The 22,840-nt window shown below is 36.5% G+C and overlaps 1 protein-coding gene across 4 annotated transcripts in view; it reads right to left on the bottom strand.

Moving 5' to 3' along the window:
* Positions 1-1,487: 1,487 nt before the first annotated feature.
* The window catches only part of LOC149819785 (putative sugar phosphate/phosphate translocator At1g06470), a 26,670-nt gene continuing 5,317 nt past the window's right edge, over positions 1,488-22,840 (bottom strand). For 3 of the 4 annotated variants that reach the window (XM_089983152.1, XM_089983153.1, XM_089983154.1), the window contains 9 exons: positions 22,765-22,814; positions 20,782-20,849; positions 19,872-19,972; positions 16,954-16,966; positions 16,657-16,841; positions 16,367-16,453; positions 12,731-12,825; positions 12,221-12,374; positions 1,488-2,019 (listed from right to left, as the gene is read on the bottom strand). In XM_089983152.1, coding sequence (XP_089839278.1) covers positions 12,260-12,374; positions 12,731-12,825; positions 16,367-16,453; positions 16,657-16,841; positions 16,954-16,966; positions 19,872-19,972; positions 20,782-20,849; positions 22,765-22,814 — 714 coding nt within the window. In that variant the 3' untranslated portion in view covers positions 1,488-2,019; positions 12,221-12,259. The remainder of the gene's footprint in view (positions 2,020-12,220; positions 12,375-12,730; positions 12,826-16,366; positions 16,454-16,656; positions 16,842-16,953; positions 16,967-19,871; positions 19,973-20,781; positions 20,850-22,764; positions 22,815-22,840) is intronic. The other variant, XM_089983155.1, reaches the window with a different exon arrangement.

The raw sequence follows: 22,840 nt of genomic DNA, 5'->3' as shown, positions 1-22,840 counted from the left end.
GCCCTTGTTTTTTCACTGGTTTCTATGTAAAACGTCTTAACAAGTAGGTCCAGGTCCCAGACTCGGTCTGGTCTCTAATAAACATAAAGATAGAGTGGATCTGCCAACTAAATACTGTGGTTGGAGCTGGTCCAATGTTCTCATTTGTTTGGAACTGCCAAAATGGATAAGGCGATAGGTTGTCTTGCCTTTGTTGACTTTGCTATCCCTAGCTAATTGAGATAATGAAGTGCAGACTATTCCAATTGTGCTTCTACTATGAGTTACTTCAAGTTCCTCAAGTACTTGAGATGACAAAGTATTGCAACTGTTCAGTCTTGATAAAGGTAATCACATTAAATAGGCATCTGGTAACACTGCTTTCTTATTTTGAGTTTCAACTTTGGACCCTTTTAGTGACATTTTAATATTCCGGTTAGAAATTCAAACACCACCAATATCAACACTTAAAGCTTGGTGACTCCAAGCTAAGAATTGCTTCATTTGGTAATTGCCTAATTGGTACTCACTTGATCTTGTTTGGCCAAGAGTGGCTAAGCCGCATTAGAGCTCAGCCAAGCACCCTACTAGACTCCATAATTGAGAATTGAGAAGATGACCATGCTAACTGGAAAACTTAGAAGTTGCTAAGAGATTGCCAAAGGCCAAGTTGCCTAACTGCTTGTAGAATTAGCTTATTTTTTGCATGTTCGATCATTTGGTACTTGAGAAATATCCAAGTAGTGGCACCAACATTTTGAGCACTGTGAAAGCCTTCTCCCTTCAGCAAAAGGATGTGCAAGATCAGCAATCGGCTATATTGACAAGTTAAGACAAGGGGAATCAAAGAAATGCATAGGAAAGAGTAAAAGATGCTATTAAGAGGCAAATGCAATTTTTTGTACAGTTCACAGCTGCCAACTTTGAACTTTGTTTGTTCCCTCAAAAAACTTTGGGCTTTGTTTAGAATTGATGGCACCGCCTAGGTGGGTAATTAAGGGCCTTTAAACCCTAGTGAACAGGCCGGGCTAAGCTAGGTTCCATTGAAATCTTATTTTGGTCTTACCTGAGCCCGGCCTGTTTACTGGTCAGGCTGTGCCCAGCCCGGGTTTGATCAGGCTCGGGCTGCTGTAGGCAGCCCAAGCCCATCACAGGTAGGGAACCCGACCAGATACCCACTTTTACCTTTTGCACATTTATACAGTAAAATATCACCTTTTATCTAATGCACGAATTTTTGCAAGACAGGAGGATATGGTCAAAACTTGGGTTGCACAATTGGGCATAGCCAAAAGTCTCCAATTAATCAATGTTGCTAGGAGTTAAAAATCAAAGACTCAAGCTGTCAAGTCATCTCAATTTTAGACTATGGACCGAGTCTGATCCTTCACCTTGACCTGAATAATCATGCACTCATCCTTATTGCAAAAGCTTATCAAAAGCATGCTTCCAGTGTCGATATTTATAGTAGCTCATGAGTACAGAAAGAACAAGCAATCTTCAAAATGTGGAAATATCAAATTTCTTTCATTCAATTTGGAGTGTTGTTTTCCTGTACATCTAGCATGTTGGACATTACAACAATTAAAAAATGGAGAACACAAATTAAAAATACAATCTTAAACAATTGCACTTGCAGAGATTCAATGAGCTTTAATCTTTCACCCTGTTGTCACAAAAAAGAATTGCATTGATGGCACACCATTAGAGCCAGCAATATCATGGTAGAGGCCACAACAAAATTATGCTCTACCCTATCAACCTTTAGGTGGGTAGACTCCAATCTCGTAACTTTTCTGAATCGTAGTGTTCCCCAAACATCTAGTACTAGATAGTTCTACAAGAATCAACAGTGCCTGCTCGCTGAAAAATCCATGGGATCACTGCAGTGCAAACCAAAGCACAGGTGGATACTGCCAGAGTAATGCAATGGAAATGGCACAAGTGAAGACAGAAGGGAAACTCCATAGTGCATCGGATAGATTGCATGCTGCTGCTGCGGACATTGTGCTGAATGTCTATGTTTGAAAGAGAAGAAAACTGTAGTAAAACATAGAGATCAATGAATGTAATTCTAGCTTATTTTACTAAGCATATCTAAGGGAAAAATTGGAAATTCTATTATTTGTTCAAAATTGAATAGAGAGAGAAACAAAATAATGTGGAATAGCCAAAAAAAGCTAAAGAGACCACACAGTCCATATAATTAAATCATAACAAACAAAAGAGAAGCAAGTGTAGAGTGTCCCAGGCAAGGAAAAGGTAAACAGTATCATGTTAAGCATCTTTTTTGGAAAATAAAATCAAGTATTCAAATCGGACATGCATTAATTATGCTCAATTGCTGGAAAAGGTTCCAATCCCACATTTCTTATGTAACACTCGTTCAGCTCATTCCCTAATCCCTATAGTAATGGCTTCCCTAACACCAGTCTCCTATATCTCAATGACTTGCAATAGGATAGTGTACCTTCATTTACTCGTATTTACTGTCACTACTTATAGTGCCTTCTTGCCTGCTTCAAAGGTAGAATTATTATTCCATTTGTTCATTCATTTGTAACTAAAATCTGTTGTCCCTCACCTTTCAACGTGTCATTTAACATGACAACATGTCTCTTTAACTAGTTTCTGGTTCATCGATAGATGCAATAAAAGCTAGAAATCAGAGAGTTTTACATAAGATTATCTGAATCTTTCTACAGAAAAAATAGTACGACCCTTTAATATAGCCTTCTAAAAAACTGCTAAAGCATCCATAACCCTGAATGGCAATTTAGATATCTTCTGAATCCAAAGGTGTCAGGTATGGTCTCTCTTGCCAGTTCTAATCATCATTTTCGCATAGGATGAAAGTTAGAAAGGTACCATCACCTGTTATAGGGCTTGACAACGAGCAGGCCCAGGTTTGGATGGGCAGCCCAGCCTGACAAATTGACGATCTGGGCCTAGGCTCAGTTTGGCTGGCCATGGCCGGCCCATTGACCTAATTGGGTCAGGCTGGCCTGTGAGAATATATAGTTATATACTAATATAATATTTATATATTATTATATTAGATATTTATATGTATAACGACCTCAACTAATCTTCGTAAAAATAGTGGTTTTTTTTAAACAATTCCGGGGTCTCACATATTTAATATATACCAAACCACAACAGGTAGTGCATTGAATCAACGAAGAATAATCAACTTTATTAATCAATTGAATAAATGTCATATAAGCTGAAATAATAAAATCGTTTATCACGCAAGGCTTGTAGTCTCCATCCAGCAAGTCAACTCATCATTGAGCACCCGGACCTATAAAATAGTTTTTTTAAAAACCGGTAAGAATCAAAGTTCTTTGTACGAATTCCTCTAAAATTCAAACAATAATGAAATAACATAAACCAAATTCATACATAATTTCAGAGGAATATCACGTTAATAATTTATCATAATTCACTTACCATTCAGGCATTTAAACATAATATGATGCAATAACAATTATAATGCGAAATAGAATAAGCATGAATGCATGAACTAATGCAGAAAAGTAAAGATACATGATTCAATGCATATGCATGAATAACTTATTAAATTATTATTAGAGTTGCTTTTGCATACATGTCCCTATTTAATGCATACAATTTTAGTTTTCACTTTTCTTTAAACTTGCGGATACTCAAAACAGGCACAATATTTACGAAGTCCAAGTTAGGTTCTTAGTTGTAGCTTAACACATTATTTGTATTTTATTACTGGGTTTCACACTTGTTTCTCAACCGATATCAGAAATCCTCACCTTCTATGGAAACATTAGAAATTCTCACCTAATGTCGGGACATTAATGAAAATCCTTAACCATTGCTACTGTCGAATACGCAGGAACCAAGGCAGAGAGAGAAAAAAAAAACTCATTTTTCATTCTTTAGGGCTACTCTCCTCTAGTTTAAATAGAGGAAGTTAGTCTCAAAAGTAAATTACATATGGGTCCCTCTTAACACCCCCCCTCAAGCTAGAGCATAGATATCGATCATGCTCAGTTTGTCACAACAATGAGAGAAACTAGGCCTCGCAAGGGCCTTGGTAAAGACATCAGCAACTTGATCTTCGGAAGATACATGATCTGTGCAAATATAACCAGCATGAACCAAGTCACATACATAGTGACAGTCAACTTCAATATGTTTAGTCCTTTCATGAAAAACTGGGTTGTTGGCAATATATGTAGCAACCCTATTGTCACACACCATCAACATAGGTAGGGATACTTTCACTTGAAGTTCGGTCAAAACTGATTTTACCCACATGATCTCAGCTGCGGTCTGAGCCATAGCTCAGTATTCTGATTCAGCACTCGACCTGGCTACAACAGTTTGTTTCTTACTCCTCCAGGTAACGAGATTTCCTCCCACAAAAACACAGAATCAAGTTGTTGACTTTCTATCTTTGATAGACCTCGCATAATCTGCGTCAGTGTAAGCAATAACGTCCAAGAAAGGATTTTGTTTAAACAACAGTCCTTTACCAGGAGATGACTTTAAGTACCTGAGAACCATCATAGCTGCATCCCAGTGAACTTTGATAGGTTTATCCATGAATTGACTAATTTTACTCACGGATAATGAAATGTCAAGTCTAGTAACAGTCGCATATAACAACTTACCCACCAAGGATCTAAAACTGGTACTATCCACATATGCAGACTTCTCATCAAACATATGAGTTTTGGGATCCATCGGAACGGAATGTTAGTTGGCTTCGCTCCTAGCATTCCAGTCTCTTTTAATAAGTCCATCACATACTTTCTTTGTGACAAAACTAAGACCTCTTTGTTTCTTGCAGCCTCAATACCCAAAAAATATCGGAGGGAACCAAGATCTTTAGTAACAAAATGTTTCTGAAGATGATCCTTTGTTGCAGAAATATCTTGGGCAGCGCTTCCTGTTAATATGATATCATCGACATATACCACCATAACCACAATTCCAGAACTAGTTTTGTTGGTAAACAAGGAGTGGTCTGAGGCTGACCTGACAAATCCAAAATCTGACATTACCTCAAATAATTTTTGAAACCATGCCCGAGGACTCTGCTTCAGGCCATAAATAGCCTTCTTCAACTTGTACACTTTCTGACACTCCCCCTGAACCTCAAAGCCTGGGGGTTGTTGCATATAGATTGTTTCATGTAAATCCCAATACAAAAAGGCATTCTTGACATCCAACTGAGACAAGGGTCATCCATAGTGCACTGCAACAGAGAGAATGAGACGAATAGTGCTAAGACGAGCAACTGGGGAAAAAGTCTCAAAAAGTCAACACCATAAGTCTGAGTATAGCCTTTTGCAACCAACCGGGCTTTGTACCATTCAATTGACCCATCCGAGTTATATTTAATGGTATATACCCATTTACAGCCAGCAATATCTGCATCAGTAGGAGGATCAACCAAGTCCCAAGTGCCCCTAGAGCATAGGGCATCCATCTCATCCTGCATAGCCTGCATCCATTTGGGGTCGAATAGAGCCTGATTGTGATGAAGCGGAACAGAGGAGGCAGAAAGAGCTGAGATAAAATTCTTCATAGATGCCCCAAGATTAACTTCAGAAACAAACTGAGAAATGGGATGAAGGGTGCACTGTCTTTTCCCTTTGCGCAGAGCAATAGGAAGATCATCATCAAAAGCAGAAACTTCAGTATGCTCAGAGATACTTACCTCAGAAGAAGGAGATAATGGGGGCATGGAGGTAGGTGGTAACCTGTGAGTATACACTATAGGAGGGTTTCTGTAGCGAGACTCACCTGAGGGTGGAGCCAAAGGCTGTGGAGTGAACGACTCTAAAGAAAAATGAGGAATTGACAGAGGAAAGACATCACCCTGACTCTCCTGTAACCTTGGAGTAGTACTCGAGAAATATGGAGTAGACTAAAAAAAGGTAACATCCGCACTGACATACTCTTTATGGGATATAGGGTCATAGCAACAATATCTTTTTTTATTCTTAGGATACCCAAGGAAAACACATTTAATAGACTGCGAAGCAAGTTTATCTCGTTCAGAACCCAGCTTATGCACAAAGCACACACATCCAAAAACTTTAGGGGGGATAAGAAAGAGAGGAACCTCTAGATGGAGAATTTGGATTGGGATCTGGTCTTCTACAGAACTTGAAGGCATGCGGTTTATAAGAAAACCAGCAGTTAAAATTGCATCTCTCCAGTATGACGCAGGCATATTGGATTGAATCATTAGGCACCGAGCGACATTGAGAATTTGTCTATGTTTCCTTTTAGCCACAACATTTTGTTGGGATGTATGAGGACATGTAAATTGAGGTTGAAATTGAATCCCTTTAGCGGAATAGAATTGAAGCAAGCCTTTGGATTTGAACTCAAGAGCATTATCAGTGCGAACAATTCTAACACACACGTCAAATTGAGTTTTTATTTCAGCAATCAAAGATTTAAGAATGACAGGGCCTTGAGACCAATCTTTTAACAGGAACACCCACGATAACCTTGAGAAGTCATCAACAATGACCAAATAATAATGACACTGAGTCCTACTAGGAATCTTACTCGGACCCCATACATTGACATGAAGAAGATCAAACAATCTTTGACTCGATGGACTTTGACTAGAGGGAAAAGAGCTTCGGCAATGTTTTTCCAATTGACATGTTTCGCATTGAAAAGAAACTGAGGGAGGTATATGAGAAATGACTCGACGAAGTTTTGGCACTGGAAGATGACCCAGACGATGATGCCACAATAAAGAACTTGAGGAAGAAGTAACAACAGAATAGACAGAACCCACTGGTTGATGTAGATAATACACACCACCTTCCTCGTAGCCGCCACCGATCCTCTTCCCCGTCAGCAAGTCCTGAAAAGTGTAACCCATAGGATAAAAAATTACCCTACAATTCAGCTCTTTTGTCATTCGACTGACAGATAATAGATTCCGTGGAAAAGAAGGAGCACGAAGAATATTTGACAATTGAAGGGTAGGGAAAATAGACATGTTTCCCTGCCCTACAATTGGGGAAGAGCTGCCATCAACAAGGACTACCATTTTTTTATCTGAGACAGGTTTTAAATTTAAAAAGTTACATGAATTTTCACATAAGTGTCTGGATGCTCCTGAATCAATGATCCACCTACCACCTTGGCCAGAAAGGCCATCACCTGCCGAGCCTGCAACAGGAGGCTTCGAAGTAGATGAACATAAGGCAAGGAGCTCATCATATTCAGCCCTGCTAAGAGTTACTGAGTCATTGGAATAATTTTCACCTGATTTAGCCCCTTGAGCCATAAGATAAAAATGATGGGCTTGATTTAAAACCTCAGGTACAACCACACGCACACACAATTTGCTGAAAATCCAGATCTGATTCATAACCAGCTATAAGGCCGACTATATCTGGTTTTAATTTCACAAATAAACTATGAGATTCACGTCCACCGACTGTAACACATTGACTATTCAGATCCAATCTATCACATCCACCTTAACAAGAACCTGCTATAGGCTGCATATCACAACTACGACAGGCAACATACCACGACACCACCAGAGACGGCACTAAAGATCTGCTTCACACTTCGCAGATCAACGACAATTAATGGCCTTTATCGAAACACCTTGAAGTCTCTTCACAGCTTCCTTCCAGACTTGACGTCAAACCTAATTCCAAATCAACGTCTTCACACGACTTCAACCTTCACGTGATCTCCTTGTTGGGTCTTCAAACAATTTCCATATCTGGCAGCAGACGACTTCAACTACAACAGAAAGAATATCAGATCTGAATACGATCTGATTTTGAGAAATCTGACTTCGACGAAAAATATCAGATCTGAATCTTTAAACAAAAAAAAACGATAGAGGCTTCACAACACCCTAAACATACGATCAGATCCAAAGGAGTATGCAGGTCCACGACTTATATAAGAATCTCTATAAAAAAAATTTCTCGACAACCAGAACATTAAAAGGAATGGCAATATAAGCCGATCTGTGATCAGATCTGAATCATCCAAGACCTAAAATAAAGACCATAGGCAGATCCAAAAACACATGATGATATAAGCTTCACAGCAGTAGTCTGATCGCAGGCATTCAACAGTGATTTATCACTAATTTTAGACCTGGTCACCGACTGCAATGATTCAACAGTATCCAAAAAAAATATTCTACCCCAAAATAATATCAATTTGATCTAACCGATATCTTCTTCTTATGCTTCACGATAATCAAACATGATCTACAACCTGCATCAACTGCTCCACGATCAGCAACACAACAACTTCAGGAGATCCACGAGCAGTTCACGATCCACACATCCGATCCTTCTTCACGATCTACAACCACCAGCAACAGCGTCTTCAAGCCACAAGCACACGATTTTAGAAGTTTCTCCACAATTAGCGTCTGCAACGTCTTCAAAATCCACGAGCAGTTCACGATTCAATATATCTGATCCTCCTTCACGATCTGTGATCAACAATAGGATCACCATGATCGTCATCAGCAGCGTCATCCCAGAAGGGAGACTTGCTCTGATACCATGTTGAATACGCAGGAATCGAGAGAGATAGGGAGAGAGAAACTCATTTTTCATTCTTTAGGGCTACTCTCCTCTAGTTTAAATAGAAAAAGTTAGCCTCAAGAGTAAATTACATATGGGTCCTTTATTATGAATGAAATATCAAAAAGATACTTTTAAGAATAAAAAAGAATTCAGTTGACTAATCTTAACAGATATCACTTTCTTGGTATACCAATAACTATAGCTGAGTCAACAACAACACATCAAGACAAAGTAGTTGAATCTTCCTAAAACTGTGGTCGGAAGGTGAACAACCATATCGAGTTCAGGGGCACAATCGCACACGAAGTTTTAGTATCATCATGGTTCTCTAAAACCGTTATCTAAGATTTTCACACTACGAAAGAGACATCAAAAAAAAGATTAATTACATTGTTTGGTCTCTTTTACATTTTCAAACAATTTCAAGTTTTTTACATAAGAATCGTTTTGCAAATCCACATACAAAACCCATCTCGCCCGCCACATTTTTAACAGTGCAATTAATTTTGGAAAAACCAATAATTTTCAGAAATAAATTTTGCAATGCATAAATTAAAATCAACTACATTTGAGCAACACTTGCTCCTGGCCCATACGACCACAATGGTTCACATTTGACCACAAAAGTATCTCAAAGTAATTTATGCAACTTTTTGCAAAATTTTAATGAACATACAACACACTTGTTTCACAATATATCCACAATGCACATTCAATAATACAACATGAATGCACATAAAGCCAATTGCATACACATGCGAACAAATGCTTGCAACACATATTATCATGATCTAATTCATGCATATCATTCAAACATACACATGATCATATTGATGCAAACATCAAAATAACTTTAGAATTTTCATGCGTATGATATGCACATTTGCAACAAAGTAATTGAATGCATAAACATGCACAATCAAATCCAAAACATATATAACACTCTGCAGTCCACATAAATGCAGGTCCAAACATAGCCAAACTATTCAGAAAAGTAACATACAACATACTGCCAGTCTGATCAAATTGCAAACATCCAAAGATACACAACAATATAACTGGATTGCATATGCTCAACCCATCAGCAATGTAATCAAATTGCCCAAGCTCAAATCATGGCCAATCTGATCAAAATCTACATGCAAAAACCATGACAATCTGGTCAGATTGCACAAGAGCCGAAAAGGGGCAAATCTGGTCCAGATTTAACTGCACCGTGCACCAATCGTCAGGTCTGACTTTTGCTGCAACACGTGCACAGCAGCATGCTGTTGACAGCATGCTTTCACTGAGCAGTAACATGTTGCTGCACAGTTATACAACATTGTGCTGCCCAAACAGTTCACAAAAACAGGTATATGCAACCGATAATCAGGCCACAACTTGGCAAAGAAAACAAATCTGTTGTGTCAAATAAACAAGTTCGATGACAGTTAACATAGTTGCATACGTTTAGGTCTAAAAACAGTTGTAAGATAACATGAAATCTGGTCTTATCACAACAACACATTATAAAATTTTGTCTTGATCGCACCCCATATGACAGCTTGAAATCATGTGTGGTAAGAATCCACAAAGTGACGTTAAATCAAGCAAAACTCAGTCCCCATAATAACTTAAAATCAAGTCTAGTCAGTACCCAAAAGCTTAGTATATTCAGGTATGATCAGCACCTTGAAATTGTGTGAAATCAGGTCTGATCAGCACCAAGAAACCATGTGAAATCAGGTCTGATCAGCACCTAGAAACGGTGCATGATCAGATCTGATATCGGCCCATAAGGATGACTTAAAATCAAATTTTGATTCACAGTTAATATCTTGATATCAGATATGATGACAATCCACGGAAATGGCCTGTATTCAAACTGATAACAGCCAACAAAAATGGCATAAAAAATCAGATCTGATGACAATCGTCATGAAATCAGATTTGATATCTTGAGATTGAATCTGATAACAGTCAACAACATGACTGAAAACCAGGTTCAATATCAGCCCGCTAACCGTCAAGACAATAACGAAGAAACATATTTTCTTTTTGCTTTTATAACAGTCAAGCGATATAACATGTATGCAACTCGGCAAGTCATCTTTATATGTTCAAGCACATACTGCAAATCTGATCAGATTTATACTCAAAATAGTCGGCAAATCTGATCAGATTTGTACACCACAATCATACTGCAAGTCTGATCAAATTTGTACTCAAAGGACTAAGAGTACTAAAGTAATCACGGACACTCATGTCCCTTTGTTTGATGGTACATAATTTTTCTTGTAGAAAGAATTGTCTTGCAAGGTATTTTTGTGTATACATACCTTTCATAAAAAATCACGCCTCATTAGCCTTGCGAAACTTAGCAATGTTGGCACATATTTTGAGCTTCACATTATTCGTAAACCCTGCAAGATTTTTTGCATGTTTACTTTCTCAATCTTCTATCTTGGATTAATAATCTTCAATGTCTTTTATGAGAGCATTTTCTTCTAATATTTTTTCTTGACCTCCTTCCAACTTAGTGAGTTTGAGTTGAGGTTCTGAAATAGAGCCCATCACATAGCCCCCAAAGCTTCTTGCCTTTGAGGTTATTTTTCATGACGGATGCCTACACCATGTAGTTGGTACCATTCAACTTGAAAGAAAGATCAATCTTTTGCTCATTGTTCATTTTGGCTTAGTAGAAGAGAAAAGAAAGATTATGGAAGAACACAGAAGAGCCCCTCTACTTGAGTTACCACAAGCACCACGATCCTCGAATCACGATATTTCAATAGTCATTTTTCAAGAGACCACGAGCAACCTTGCTTTGATACCATGTAATGAAGTATGCAAAATTACAAGAACAAAGTGCAAAAAACACATACAAATCCAAGAGTGGACAATTACAAAGGTACGATACACGCACAAAAGTGCATAAGCAAAAGTCCACTATGAGACAATACAAATAGCCAACAAAGGGCAACACCAACAAGTAAAAGAATGGGATATTATTAATAATATGCTTAAAGAGCATTGAAAAATATAAGGGGGACACCTCCCCTATTTATCTACAACAACTATGAGGGAGACAATTGGGAGCTCCCTTCGTAGAGACATAGGAGAACTCCCAACGGTCATATTTATGACCGTTGGGGCCCCAACGACTCTATGGAGTGGGGCCCCAATGGTATGGGAAAAACAAAAAAAAAGAAAAGAAAATTATGAAAATATGAAAAGACTAAAATACCCCTGTCGGGCAAACTATTACAATATATATATATATATATATATAGTGGCATGCCCCCCATCTTGAGTTATTCAATCTTAAGGGAAAACCCTAGATTGACTTTGCCAATAATAGGTCACTATCCTGGTAATGAGTCATTTCTACAACGAGCGTTATGACAATATGCTAAATCTGCATCAACTAGAAATGATTTTCTACCCATGAATGTCCCTCACAGTCACAGGCTTCCATAATGACCTTTTTCTTAAAGCGAATCGGAAGCACCTACTGAGAGAGAGGGGGAGGAAATTTAGTCATAGAAAACATTCTCCTAAATAGTAATAGAAGAATTTCAAATCAATCTGTTGTCTTTGTAGTCTTGATACCAAAAGACAGATTAATCAAATTCACAAAAAATGCCAAATTCCAAATACCTAGAAAGAAAGTTTACCTCAATACTCTATCATATATGTTGAAAATATACCAGCTTTCAAGGTTCCTCATCCATATTATCAAGAATGACATATTTTGCCGAGTCATTGGCATGTGGAGACCCAATAGATTCTCCATTTCCACTGAGTTGGCCTTTCTGCAGCTTCTGATACCTGAAGGTAAAAGACTATTAGTCACAACAATCGATTTTCCTTTTACCTTTTTATGTGTGTTCATGAAGTTTAGTGGAAGTCACTGAAAAGCCATGTCCTTGAACAACTTGGCCAGTTTCTTTTAAACACAGTCTTCATAATTTAGAGCTTTTACATTGATTCTACTTGCGAAATTCTAAAAGAGTTAAAATATTCCATCTAGTTAGCTTTAATATAAACAACTTATTTTAATTTTCTTCCCAGAACTGTTACGATAAGCAATTAACTTGAATAAGTCTTAAAAGAACAAGAAGTTAAGGTAAATAATAATACAGCAGTATAAATGAGTTGCATTCAATAAAAATTGTTTCACTTACTTGTACCAGTTAAATAAGCTGACACCAACCATGATAGTCAACAGACCCAGTCCTTTCAGTGGTGTGAACTTGTCATGGAAGTAAAACACAGCAACCTGGGCAAGCAGATACATTAGATTCATGTGAACAAAATTTTCATGATAATATCAACATATAATTTACCCAACTTCTGTCTCATAGTTTTCATATGGGAGATGAATATTTTTTACTAAGAATCCTGCTATGGAAGCTGAAAAGCTTATTTTTCTTCAAAAACCAAGAAAAAAATGAATAGGTTACACTCTGAATCTGGTAGGGTCAAACTGTGGCATCTACAAAATGTTATGTAAAAAGAATACACAAGGGAGTTTAAGTTCCTAGCAGGCCATGTTCACCTAAAAAGCAATAAACTCCTTTGAAAAGAAAATCAGCAATGTTTGGAAGATGTTGCAATGTCACAAACACAGCAAAAATTGCACATAGAAACTCTAATTCATTAATTCTTCCTGAAAACCAATGCCAGTATAACAATGATAACAACAGCAATAATTGTGATGCTAATCATCACAAAAGGATAAAAGAAATTTCATATTGATATGATGACTTATTTTATAACAAAAATGGATTAAATGAATTTTTTCCCCTTAAGAGACATTTACCAGTGTTCAAAGTACTCAAGAAGGCAAAACTTAAGCAAGCTTCCTCCTCCAATATAGAACAATGTTTCAACACTTGATGGGTTGACTAGAGTCAACTCAAATCATCCATTTACTGGGTCTCTCTCTCTCTCTCTCCTCTTTATATATATATATATATATATATATATATATATATATATATATATATATATATATATCAGTCCTATGACATTAACCATTGTTGGGTCGTGAATTCATCCGATGAAACCCCAATTCCTACTTGATAATGAAAATCAAGTATAGTGTAAGAAGCAGCCTGCTAACTATCCCCTTCCACTCAGCCCCTATTCGCAGTGCAAATAAGGTCTTGGACCTAAAGGTTGTATGGCCATGATGGGTGGGTCACAATAAGCCACTGGTCAAAGGTGTTAATAACCACCTCGTATTGATCATTGAAGTATCACTAAATATGAAACTTAACAACCTTTAGTTGTTGCTTGTTTGCTTTTATTGAGGCAGGCTAGTCAAATCATTTTGGTAAATACTAAATTTGACAATTACTTTACAAGTTATTTTCTTAAATTGTGATGTTATTAATTAATAATCTTATGTTGGGCTTGAAAATCTTGATTGCTTGATTTTGTTGAATTTTGTTTTTGGTCTTGGTCCTCATAGTTATTCATGTCATACAATATAGACTGGTTTAGCTGTTTAATTTCCTATCAGTAAATGTAGCTTAATTGTTTCTTAGATTAATGTTATTTGACTTATTTCTTATTGTCACATGCATTTATGCCATTATGCATCTCTCCTATTTATATGACAATAAATTTACTATTTCCGCACAAGTTTAGAAGTTGACAAAATCTTGTCGAGTCAGGAGTCAAGTCACTGGTCAAACATTTATTATAGAAAATGTTTGGAGAGGAGGTAGAAAGAGCCCCTCTATACATAAATAAAAACAACTAGCAGAAAACAAAAATGAAATATTAGCACCAGAGTTACCGGAAATGCCAAAGCATTGGGGAAGTGTGCTTCCCTAAAGTGCAAATTTTTTTTGGGAAGCACGTTTCCCATTTATGGGAAGCGCGCTTCCCCCTTTTTTCCATTTTTTTGTATTTTTATTTTTATTTCTCTTTTTTCGCTTCCCCCTCGCTTCCTAGGTCGCTTCCGGGTCGCTTCCTAGGTTACTTCCGAGATGATTTCTAATTCGCTTCTAAGTCGTCCCACGCTTCCCGCTTCCTAAAATTTTGAAAGTGCCTCGCTTCCCACTCCCGCTTCCTCGACTGGCAACTCTGATTAGCACCCAAAAGAATGAAGAATACCCAAATATATACATATGACCATGATACTTTTGCATTGTATTTGTCCCCTACAGTGATAATAAATTGTTCAACCAACTATTTCTGCTTGCTTCTTTCAATAATTTTTATCCAGTAAATCCCATCCAACACAATATGTTACATGGAAAACCAATTGCTATAATTGGATGTATAAAGTTCACCAATGATTTCTGATGCACACTTACTGAAAGAGCAGAAACATTAAATCACAGAGAAAACAACATTGATTTATGAACCAAAATAGGGCACAGAGCGAGGTTAAATATCTGACCCGTACTAAGCATGGATGGTTATAATATTAAACCAAAGGAGAACTGACACAGTGCATCATTCAAATAATTGAAAATAAGAAATACATAAAATGGGCAATAAGGAATGACATGACACAAAAGATGGACATGGAAATCTTGCATGTTATACAGGCATAACCCAAGAAAGGAAAGCAAATCAACTGAAAAACTAATTGAAAAAACAGTTAAATTCACCTTAAAACCAAAACATGTGGCAAATCCTCTAATAGGAGTTTTCTCTTTCTTTCCTAAGTTCATTTCAAGTATGTTTCCTATCCTTTCTATCTTTGGTATCGGAAGTGCAAGGAAAAGATGTTTCTTTCATTTATTATCATTTTTTTCGAATCAGATGGACATGGACAGGAAATGGATGGCGCAGATCAGCCAGTTGCTGATGATGGAATTTTGATGTTGACCAATCACGGTCGAGCAAACATATCCTGAATCACATTCACCACTAACTAAGCTGACTATAGTTCTTTGATCCAGATAAGAGAAAGAGCAAAATCCCTTGGACACCCTCTCCTGTCGAGGAAAACAGAGAGTTTCATGTTCCAGGAGTTGTAGCAAGACACTTTTATGGCCAATGAAGTGTGAGATACTGAAAGATTATTCATTGCACAGCCTAACATGGCCTTTTCCAGAGGAACATCCACAATAGAGCCAGTGTGCTTGACAAGAACCCCTTCTTTAATAGCAGTATCACTACCGAAGACAACAATACCTAGATTAACATTCTCAAGATTCAATGTTATTCCTTTCACACCACTTAAACTAGGGAAAGAAAACCCCAGTTGAACAAAGACATAGATCAACATGCTACAAGCCACTAAAAAGGAGTTTTTAGTGGAATAAGTTCAGTTAACCCTTGTCCCAAGCCCCCCTGGCCCCCAGCCAACACACACACACACACAAGAGAGAGAGAGTTTTCAGCTTCCTTTTCTTTCTTTGTTCCTTTCTTTCCCTTTTCTCCGGGAAAAGGAAAGGGGTGTTAAGATATCTCTCACTTGTACAAACTGAATAATAAAAGTGCATCACAATCAAAAGATATGTCATAAGGATGGTTCTCAAGAATTTATCAGCAAGGAAATATGAAGAAATATTTTCAGAAAATTTATTTTCCTTACAAAAAATCTCAGGAACATCAAAGGAGACCTTAAGCAGAAAACCAGGTGAAAAATAAACAAATGGAAAACAAATAGTTCTTGTAACAAGGTCAGGACAATGTTGCAGTACTATTATGATAATGTCATGAAAGTATCTGTGATATAATATTTGGGGACAACACATACAAACGTGAACGTCATAGAAAAAGTAAAAACAGGACGCCTTCAAAACTACCAAATAATCTCCATAAGCATGTCATGAAGAAAGTTGGAACCATACCACGATAGTAACAGCTTCCTTGACAACACCTGCGATCGTGACTGTCACTGCACTAGTTGCTGAAACAAGAATATACTCTGTTAAAACCTGCAACAAAAGGAACTTCAATTAAAAACATGCAAAAAGCTTGGTACCAAAGAGGTGAAATGCAGGACTCATTCTTATAGATGACTTCTATCATAATATGTACCTTCATACCCTTGCAAATCAAAATAAAATTGCCGAATGCCCTCTAAAATAAAAAACCTACTTGAATTCAAATAATTCTGAAATCAAAAGCTACTTCTTACCATAAAAAATGCTAGACCACCTCCAAGAATCATCAGCAAGCAACTTCGAATAATATGCCATGAATCAGCGAAGTAGTAATTTTTCTTGAAGTTAATCCAAGGATCAAACAGTAATGAGAGTAGAGCAGTAGCAAATGCCATAACTGGTGTGACATAGCTCATTAAAGTGACAGGATTCTTCAACCCTGAACAACATACAAAAATGTAAGACCATTCATTTATGTCAGCTATACACATGCATACACAAGCTAAAGAAATTCTAGAGTTAGAAATCCAAAAGATAAAAAGAGTGTTTACCATAAACTTCCCTCTTCAAGTTGTGGAATTTGTCGATTCAATGCACAAGCGGAAAATTTTGTAGGTTAGAGGCCAAGGAATAAAATACAGTAAATAAGCAAGTAATGATAACATAGTAATTAATGATGCTAAAGTGTAAGCACCAAATAAGACATTGTCATTATCATGTTAGAAAAACAGAACAAGAAATAACAAATAACTTTCTATAAAACAAGTTACATGCTTCAGGAGACATACATAATGCAGAACACATGCACATAATTCCTGCATTTTAGGGGGAAAGAATTTGGTCCAGAAGACAATGAGTCAGAGTATCTCACATTGATATCTTCTACTAGAAACACTGAATTAGGAAATGTTGTCTGACGTATATCCAAACTAAGCATGGAAACATGGCCTAGTAAAGTGCATGTATATGTTATTTTCATTTCCTTCGTACCTATTAGATGCAATATGGTGATACAGAACATTTGGTTCTTTGGGGCATTTTGACCATGTCTGTAGCGCCAGCCAGCCCACATTTCAATGATTTCATGTATTTAGTTGGAAGATGATCTTTGGAGCATTTTAGTCATGCATCTAGAATTATGTGCTTGGGCCTATGCAATCATTTGGTTCTTGCCCTTTTTCCCTCGTCACGTTCTCACTGTAAGTAGTTTGAAGTTTGAAAACATACCCCTTGAACATTGGCAATAGAAATTTCAGGCATTCTAACAAGTCTTCTATGTTTCAAAATATAATCAAATGATGCAATCTATGGAGACCAAATTGGATGACAGCAGATCCTCTGTGTGAGCATTTTCAAGATCCCTATTAGCTGATTATAACAGATTTTCTGTATACAAAAAGCCACCTCATCAGTCATATTCAGTAGATAAAATGCTTGTTGCATGCACAGATTCGTAATTTCCTCATATTTCCCTATACAACATTGTGGTACTTTTCTTACACATGATCATTACACTACCAGATAATTTGTAATAAGGCATCAGATTAATAGCCCATCCAAAGAACTTTTCTAGACTACTTAATTGACTTTTTTGAATAATGAGGTTGCTGCCACTGTGTTATTCATTGCTCCACAACTTTAGTTCTATTGCATATGTGAAGCTTACATCTCCTGAACACAAGTCTCATTCATCTAGCCCTAGGTCAGCAACTTCTTGTTCATACATCATAGTATTTGGATAGTGATCAAGTTACTCAGTTTTTAAAAGATTATGCTAAAAATCAAAGGGTGTGGTAACTTCAAAAACATTTGATCAACTGCATTGCAAGCTTTTTTTTATTACTCGTCACCTGATGATGTTGCTTATGTTGATACTCATTGAGATGGCTACATTCTGAACAGGATATATGCATCCCATATGTTCTTGGACAGATGCCATTGCATTGCAACAAGCATGGCTGTATACTGCTTTTCATAAATGAAGTAAGCATTATACTATGACTTTTGTTTCCATATAGATTGCACACACTACATACGCATCTAGCAAATGTTGTTTGACAGTCTCAATCATATGCAGTCCATGACAAAGAACACAATCTAAATTGCCACCCAGCAACACTTTGAGAACACGTGAAGTACATCAAGCTTGATTCTCCTCCACTTTGTATGTAGTATGGGTATGGGGTAATATGCTTCTCAATATATAATCTGATTCTTAGGTAAGAAACTTTCTTGCACTGCCCATACTCTACATTTTTGTGTTCCTCTTTTGCAAACTATTGACCATTTAGTTGGTTTAGGAGGACACCTCAGAATCATAATTATCAATTGTTCTTGCAATAATATCAATAAAACTTGGAAGACCCAAGAAAATTACTGCATTTTAGAAACAACAAAAAAATTGTGATAATATTGTGATGTTATCACTTATCACCATACATACTTTGGCATTATTTTCAATTTATTGTGATTTCAATCATGATATGTGGTGACTATGGACAGAATATAGATGGTTCCTTCAATTATTTGTTGTACTTTAGAGGCAATATATTTGTTCATACCTTATTTTCCAAGATTGTATTTTTCGTTTGTTCTTAGTTAGCTCTAATTATGTAGCCAACCTCATACGTTTCAATCTATACCCTTAGTTATTGAGATGGCAATCAGAGTTGCTTCTTTTCTCCACAATACAATTGTGTATGCACCTTGCAGCTTTCATGTGAATGGACAGTTCATATGTCAACCCTAGCACTCTTGTATATATCTATGCAACCCAAGAAGAATATAAAACATATGGGTTATCATGCTTGTGTATCCATCATTTGAGTCTCCAATAATTATTCCAGTAATTACATATCTGATTTGACCTAGGGATGAATATGCAAGCATATGTTTCATAATTCAGTAATACCAAAGATAGGATTTATAGAAGATGGCATTCATGTGATGAAAAATAGAAAGGAGTACTGAAAATTTGAGTGGTTGAAGCTGAAGCAGCTACTTTTGAAGTAACAAAAACAAAATCAACAACTAAGTGTGAGACTGCGAGACCGAGTCAATAAGATGATTCCTCGCTTCTTTCTCTCATTTAAAACTGTGCATGAAGCTTCCATTTTATGTGCCCCCCAAGTGATTAAAGAAAGAACTCATCTTCTCTCTTTTTCTATTACCTCGGTTGAGTCATAAGTTCAGCTATTTTCTTGGAGAAACTAGTTTCTCCATTATCAGACAACATACGACCATCATGTCCACCAGAAAGATACACATAGAAATCCATGTACCCCAAAGAAGCATTGGATGCAAACAGTGTGTACTCCTCCCCCTCCCCCCCCCCCCCCCCCCAAAAAAAAAAAAAAAAAAACTCTCTTTAATCACCAAGTATACAGCCTTTAGCCAGAGACTGTTTAAGACATGATACAAAGCAAAACGTAAATATGGAAGCGTAACCAAAGCAGTTCAAAACAAGTACCTGTAAAAGAATCTGAGTCATTGACCAACGGAATCCTGACATAACAGCAGCAAGCATAACAAAAAGAAAACCCCAGAATTCAAACTCTGTCTCTTTTGCCACTGCACAACCCCAGAAATATCACATGTATCAAAGAGAGAAGATTAAATAACATAAGAAAGAAGATAAATAATCATTTCATTTCACCAAATACTGATAGCAATCTGAGGAAGCAATACAAAGCGTTTATGAGCATCCAAAGCAAAGTAATAAAATTTCTTTAAGGACAAAATAAATTAACTTTTTCTTATATAGAAACACAATTCTTTATATGACTGATATATGCATTGGAACAATCAGCAGCCAACTTCATCTCACATCAACCAATTAGTACAAACAAAAGCTTTTATAGGAATTTTATAAGAAGGTTGATAAACTTTCAAACAGTAATGGATATAGCAATCCTCTGTAAAATTACCCAAATACCACTATCGCTGCCACCTGTGATAACTGATATCGGTCTCACAACAATATTGAGAAGGATATTTCTTGGAAAATTTTGAAAACAGATAACTTTCTTGGGAAGTCCCAATATTGAAGACCTTTTAAGAAATAAATAATAGTAATCATTAAAAATAGAAAGGAAAAGATAAATTATAAAAAAATATCACAATTTTTTCGCTTTCAGTTTCTTTTTCTACTTTCTCAAAACAAATATAAAAAATGTGGTAAATTCAATTTAGGCCAAGATTTGGTTGACTAGGGTGCACATAATGCATGGCACCACCATAGTATTTCAAATAAAGTTAAAAATTTAATAATAATGGCGAATGCACGCATGCATTCGCAGGCTCAATCACCTGTCTTTAATTTTTCAAAGCGTCAGAAAAGAAGTAGAGTTTTCAAAGTACCATCAGCATAATCTACCAACCTGTTAAGAGAACTCCAACGGAGATTACAAATATGATCCCCAAAAGCTTTAGGCTTGGAGCTTCCAACCTTCAGAAAGTAATAGAAGTTTAGAAAACCATACCCTTGACAAAAATAGTCTTTAACAGAAGAGAATTGCAGATAATAAGCAGAAAAAAGCATATAATATAACTGTAAAAATGCACCAAATGAATCCTATGCAAAAACAATTCAAACTAAATAACAAAAAACATGAGTTACAGCCTAATTGATCACCAACAACTAAAGCCAGCCACATTTAGTTGCTCTGTTCACATTAAATACAAAACACATCTATACTACTTATAAAGGAGCAATGAGGGGAAATGGTTCACAAAACTACTTAGCTTTACAAACTTTTTTAAATGACACAAAGATTATGCTAGGTATAACTGTCTTTTTTAAATTGTTTGCAAATTGTGTTATAATGCCCCCATCACGCACATATGAGAGAGAGAGATAGGCAGTAAAATAGGATACAAAGAGAGAGACTAAAATAAGAAAGGTAAAAGATAAAAAGAAATTATTCATAAACTATTATTATCTCCTTAAACCTAGGGAAGAGAGAGCCTCCTAGGTGGGCTAGGCATAGGGCCACCGCCTAGGCTTATAGATCTAGGCAGTAGGGCCCTGTTTTTCAACCTAGGCTGCCTAGGTTGTCCCTGGCTAGGCCGCAGGGACATGGTTGTTATTTTTTATTTTTTTGTCTCATTTCTTTCTTTCTCTTTTTCGTTTTCTTCTTCTCTCGCCCCAAAAGATTTCTTTATTTGTTCTCTCATTTTCTTCTTCTTTTGCTTTCTTTTTTACCTTTTAATTTTTTTCTTCTTCTTCCTCCTTTCACTCCCTCTGGCTTCTCTTCTTCTTCTTCCTTTTTCTCATTTTCTTTTTCTTCCTCATCTCGCCCCTCCACTCTTCTTTTTTCTTTTTTTAATTTTTTAATTTTTTAATTTTTTTGGAAGAGCAAAAAGCAGCAGAAGGTCTCACTTTCATCGACAGAGGCAGAGTATCAAGCCATGGTCACAACCACGATGAAGGTAGTTTGGCTAAAAAGACTGCTGGGAGACATGGAATTTCAAATAACAGGAGGTTTGAAAATGTGTTGTGACAACAAAAGTGTGATCTACATTGTTCGCAACCATACGTTCCACGAAAAGACAAAACATATTGAAATGGATTGTCACTATTTACGAAAGGAGTATCTTCAAATAAACATTACTTTACCATGTCACAGCAAAGTACCAATTGACAAACTTCTTCACCAAACCTCTCTCAGCTCCTAGGTTTCACTTCCTTCTTAGCAAACTTTCGGTCATTATATCGTAAGTTTGAGGGAGAGTGTCAAAATATGTATATCATTTGTATAAATACATATGTATATATATATGTTTATGTATACATATATATGTATATATATTATGCATTTTATTTTATTATTTGTTATATTATTTTTTTTATTGCATTTTTGGTCAACATATGTTGACCTTGACTAGTCGTTAGAGCTGGTCTAACAACTAGAGGGTCTCTCTCTCCTCTCCCTCTCTCTTGTGTATATAAATAGGGGATCATCCCCCATTCTAAGTATGCTTCTTGCATACTTGTTCATCAATAAAATATTAAATTTTTATATTGTATGCCTTCTTTGGTGTGTGCCCATAGTGGCCCTTTGTGCTTGTCCACTTTGGATTCTTTGGTGGATTTTTGTTCATGCTTGAAGGCTCTTATGTTTTTACACCCCTCCCCACTTCTCTTTCTCTGACCTTAATGAGCTAAAGAAACATTATTTGATATCTTATGCCAGAAAATGCTACATGGAACAAAATAGATCCATACTTCAAGGAATTCATGTCCACAAGCAAATATAAGAAAATATTTCTGAACATATAATAATGCTGAAATATATCAAATAGATTGGCAACTATAAAAGGAATTGTAAAGAGTGAATAGTGCAATTTGAAATCTCACTTACTTGAATGCAAAAGCAAACAAGAGGAGAAAAATTGGAGCAGCAGATTTACACTGTACAAACATAAACAAACATCCAA

This window comes from Nuphar pumila, chromosome 12 (assembly GCF_984573655.1).
Source record: "Nuphar pumila chromosome 12, dmNupPumi1.hap1.1, whole genome shotgun sequence".
NCBI lineage: Eukaryota > Viridiplantae > Streptophyta > Magnoliopsida > Nymphaeales > Nymphaeaceae > Nuphar > Nuphar pumila.
The sequence above is the reverse complement of the archived record's forward strand: the minus strand, read 5'-3'. Positions and strand labels throughout refer to the sequence as shown.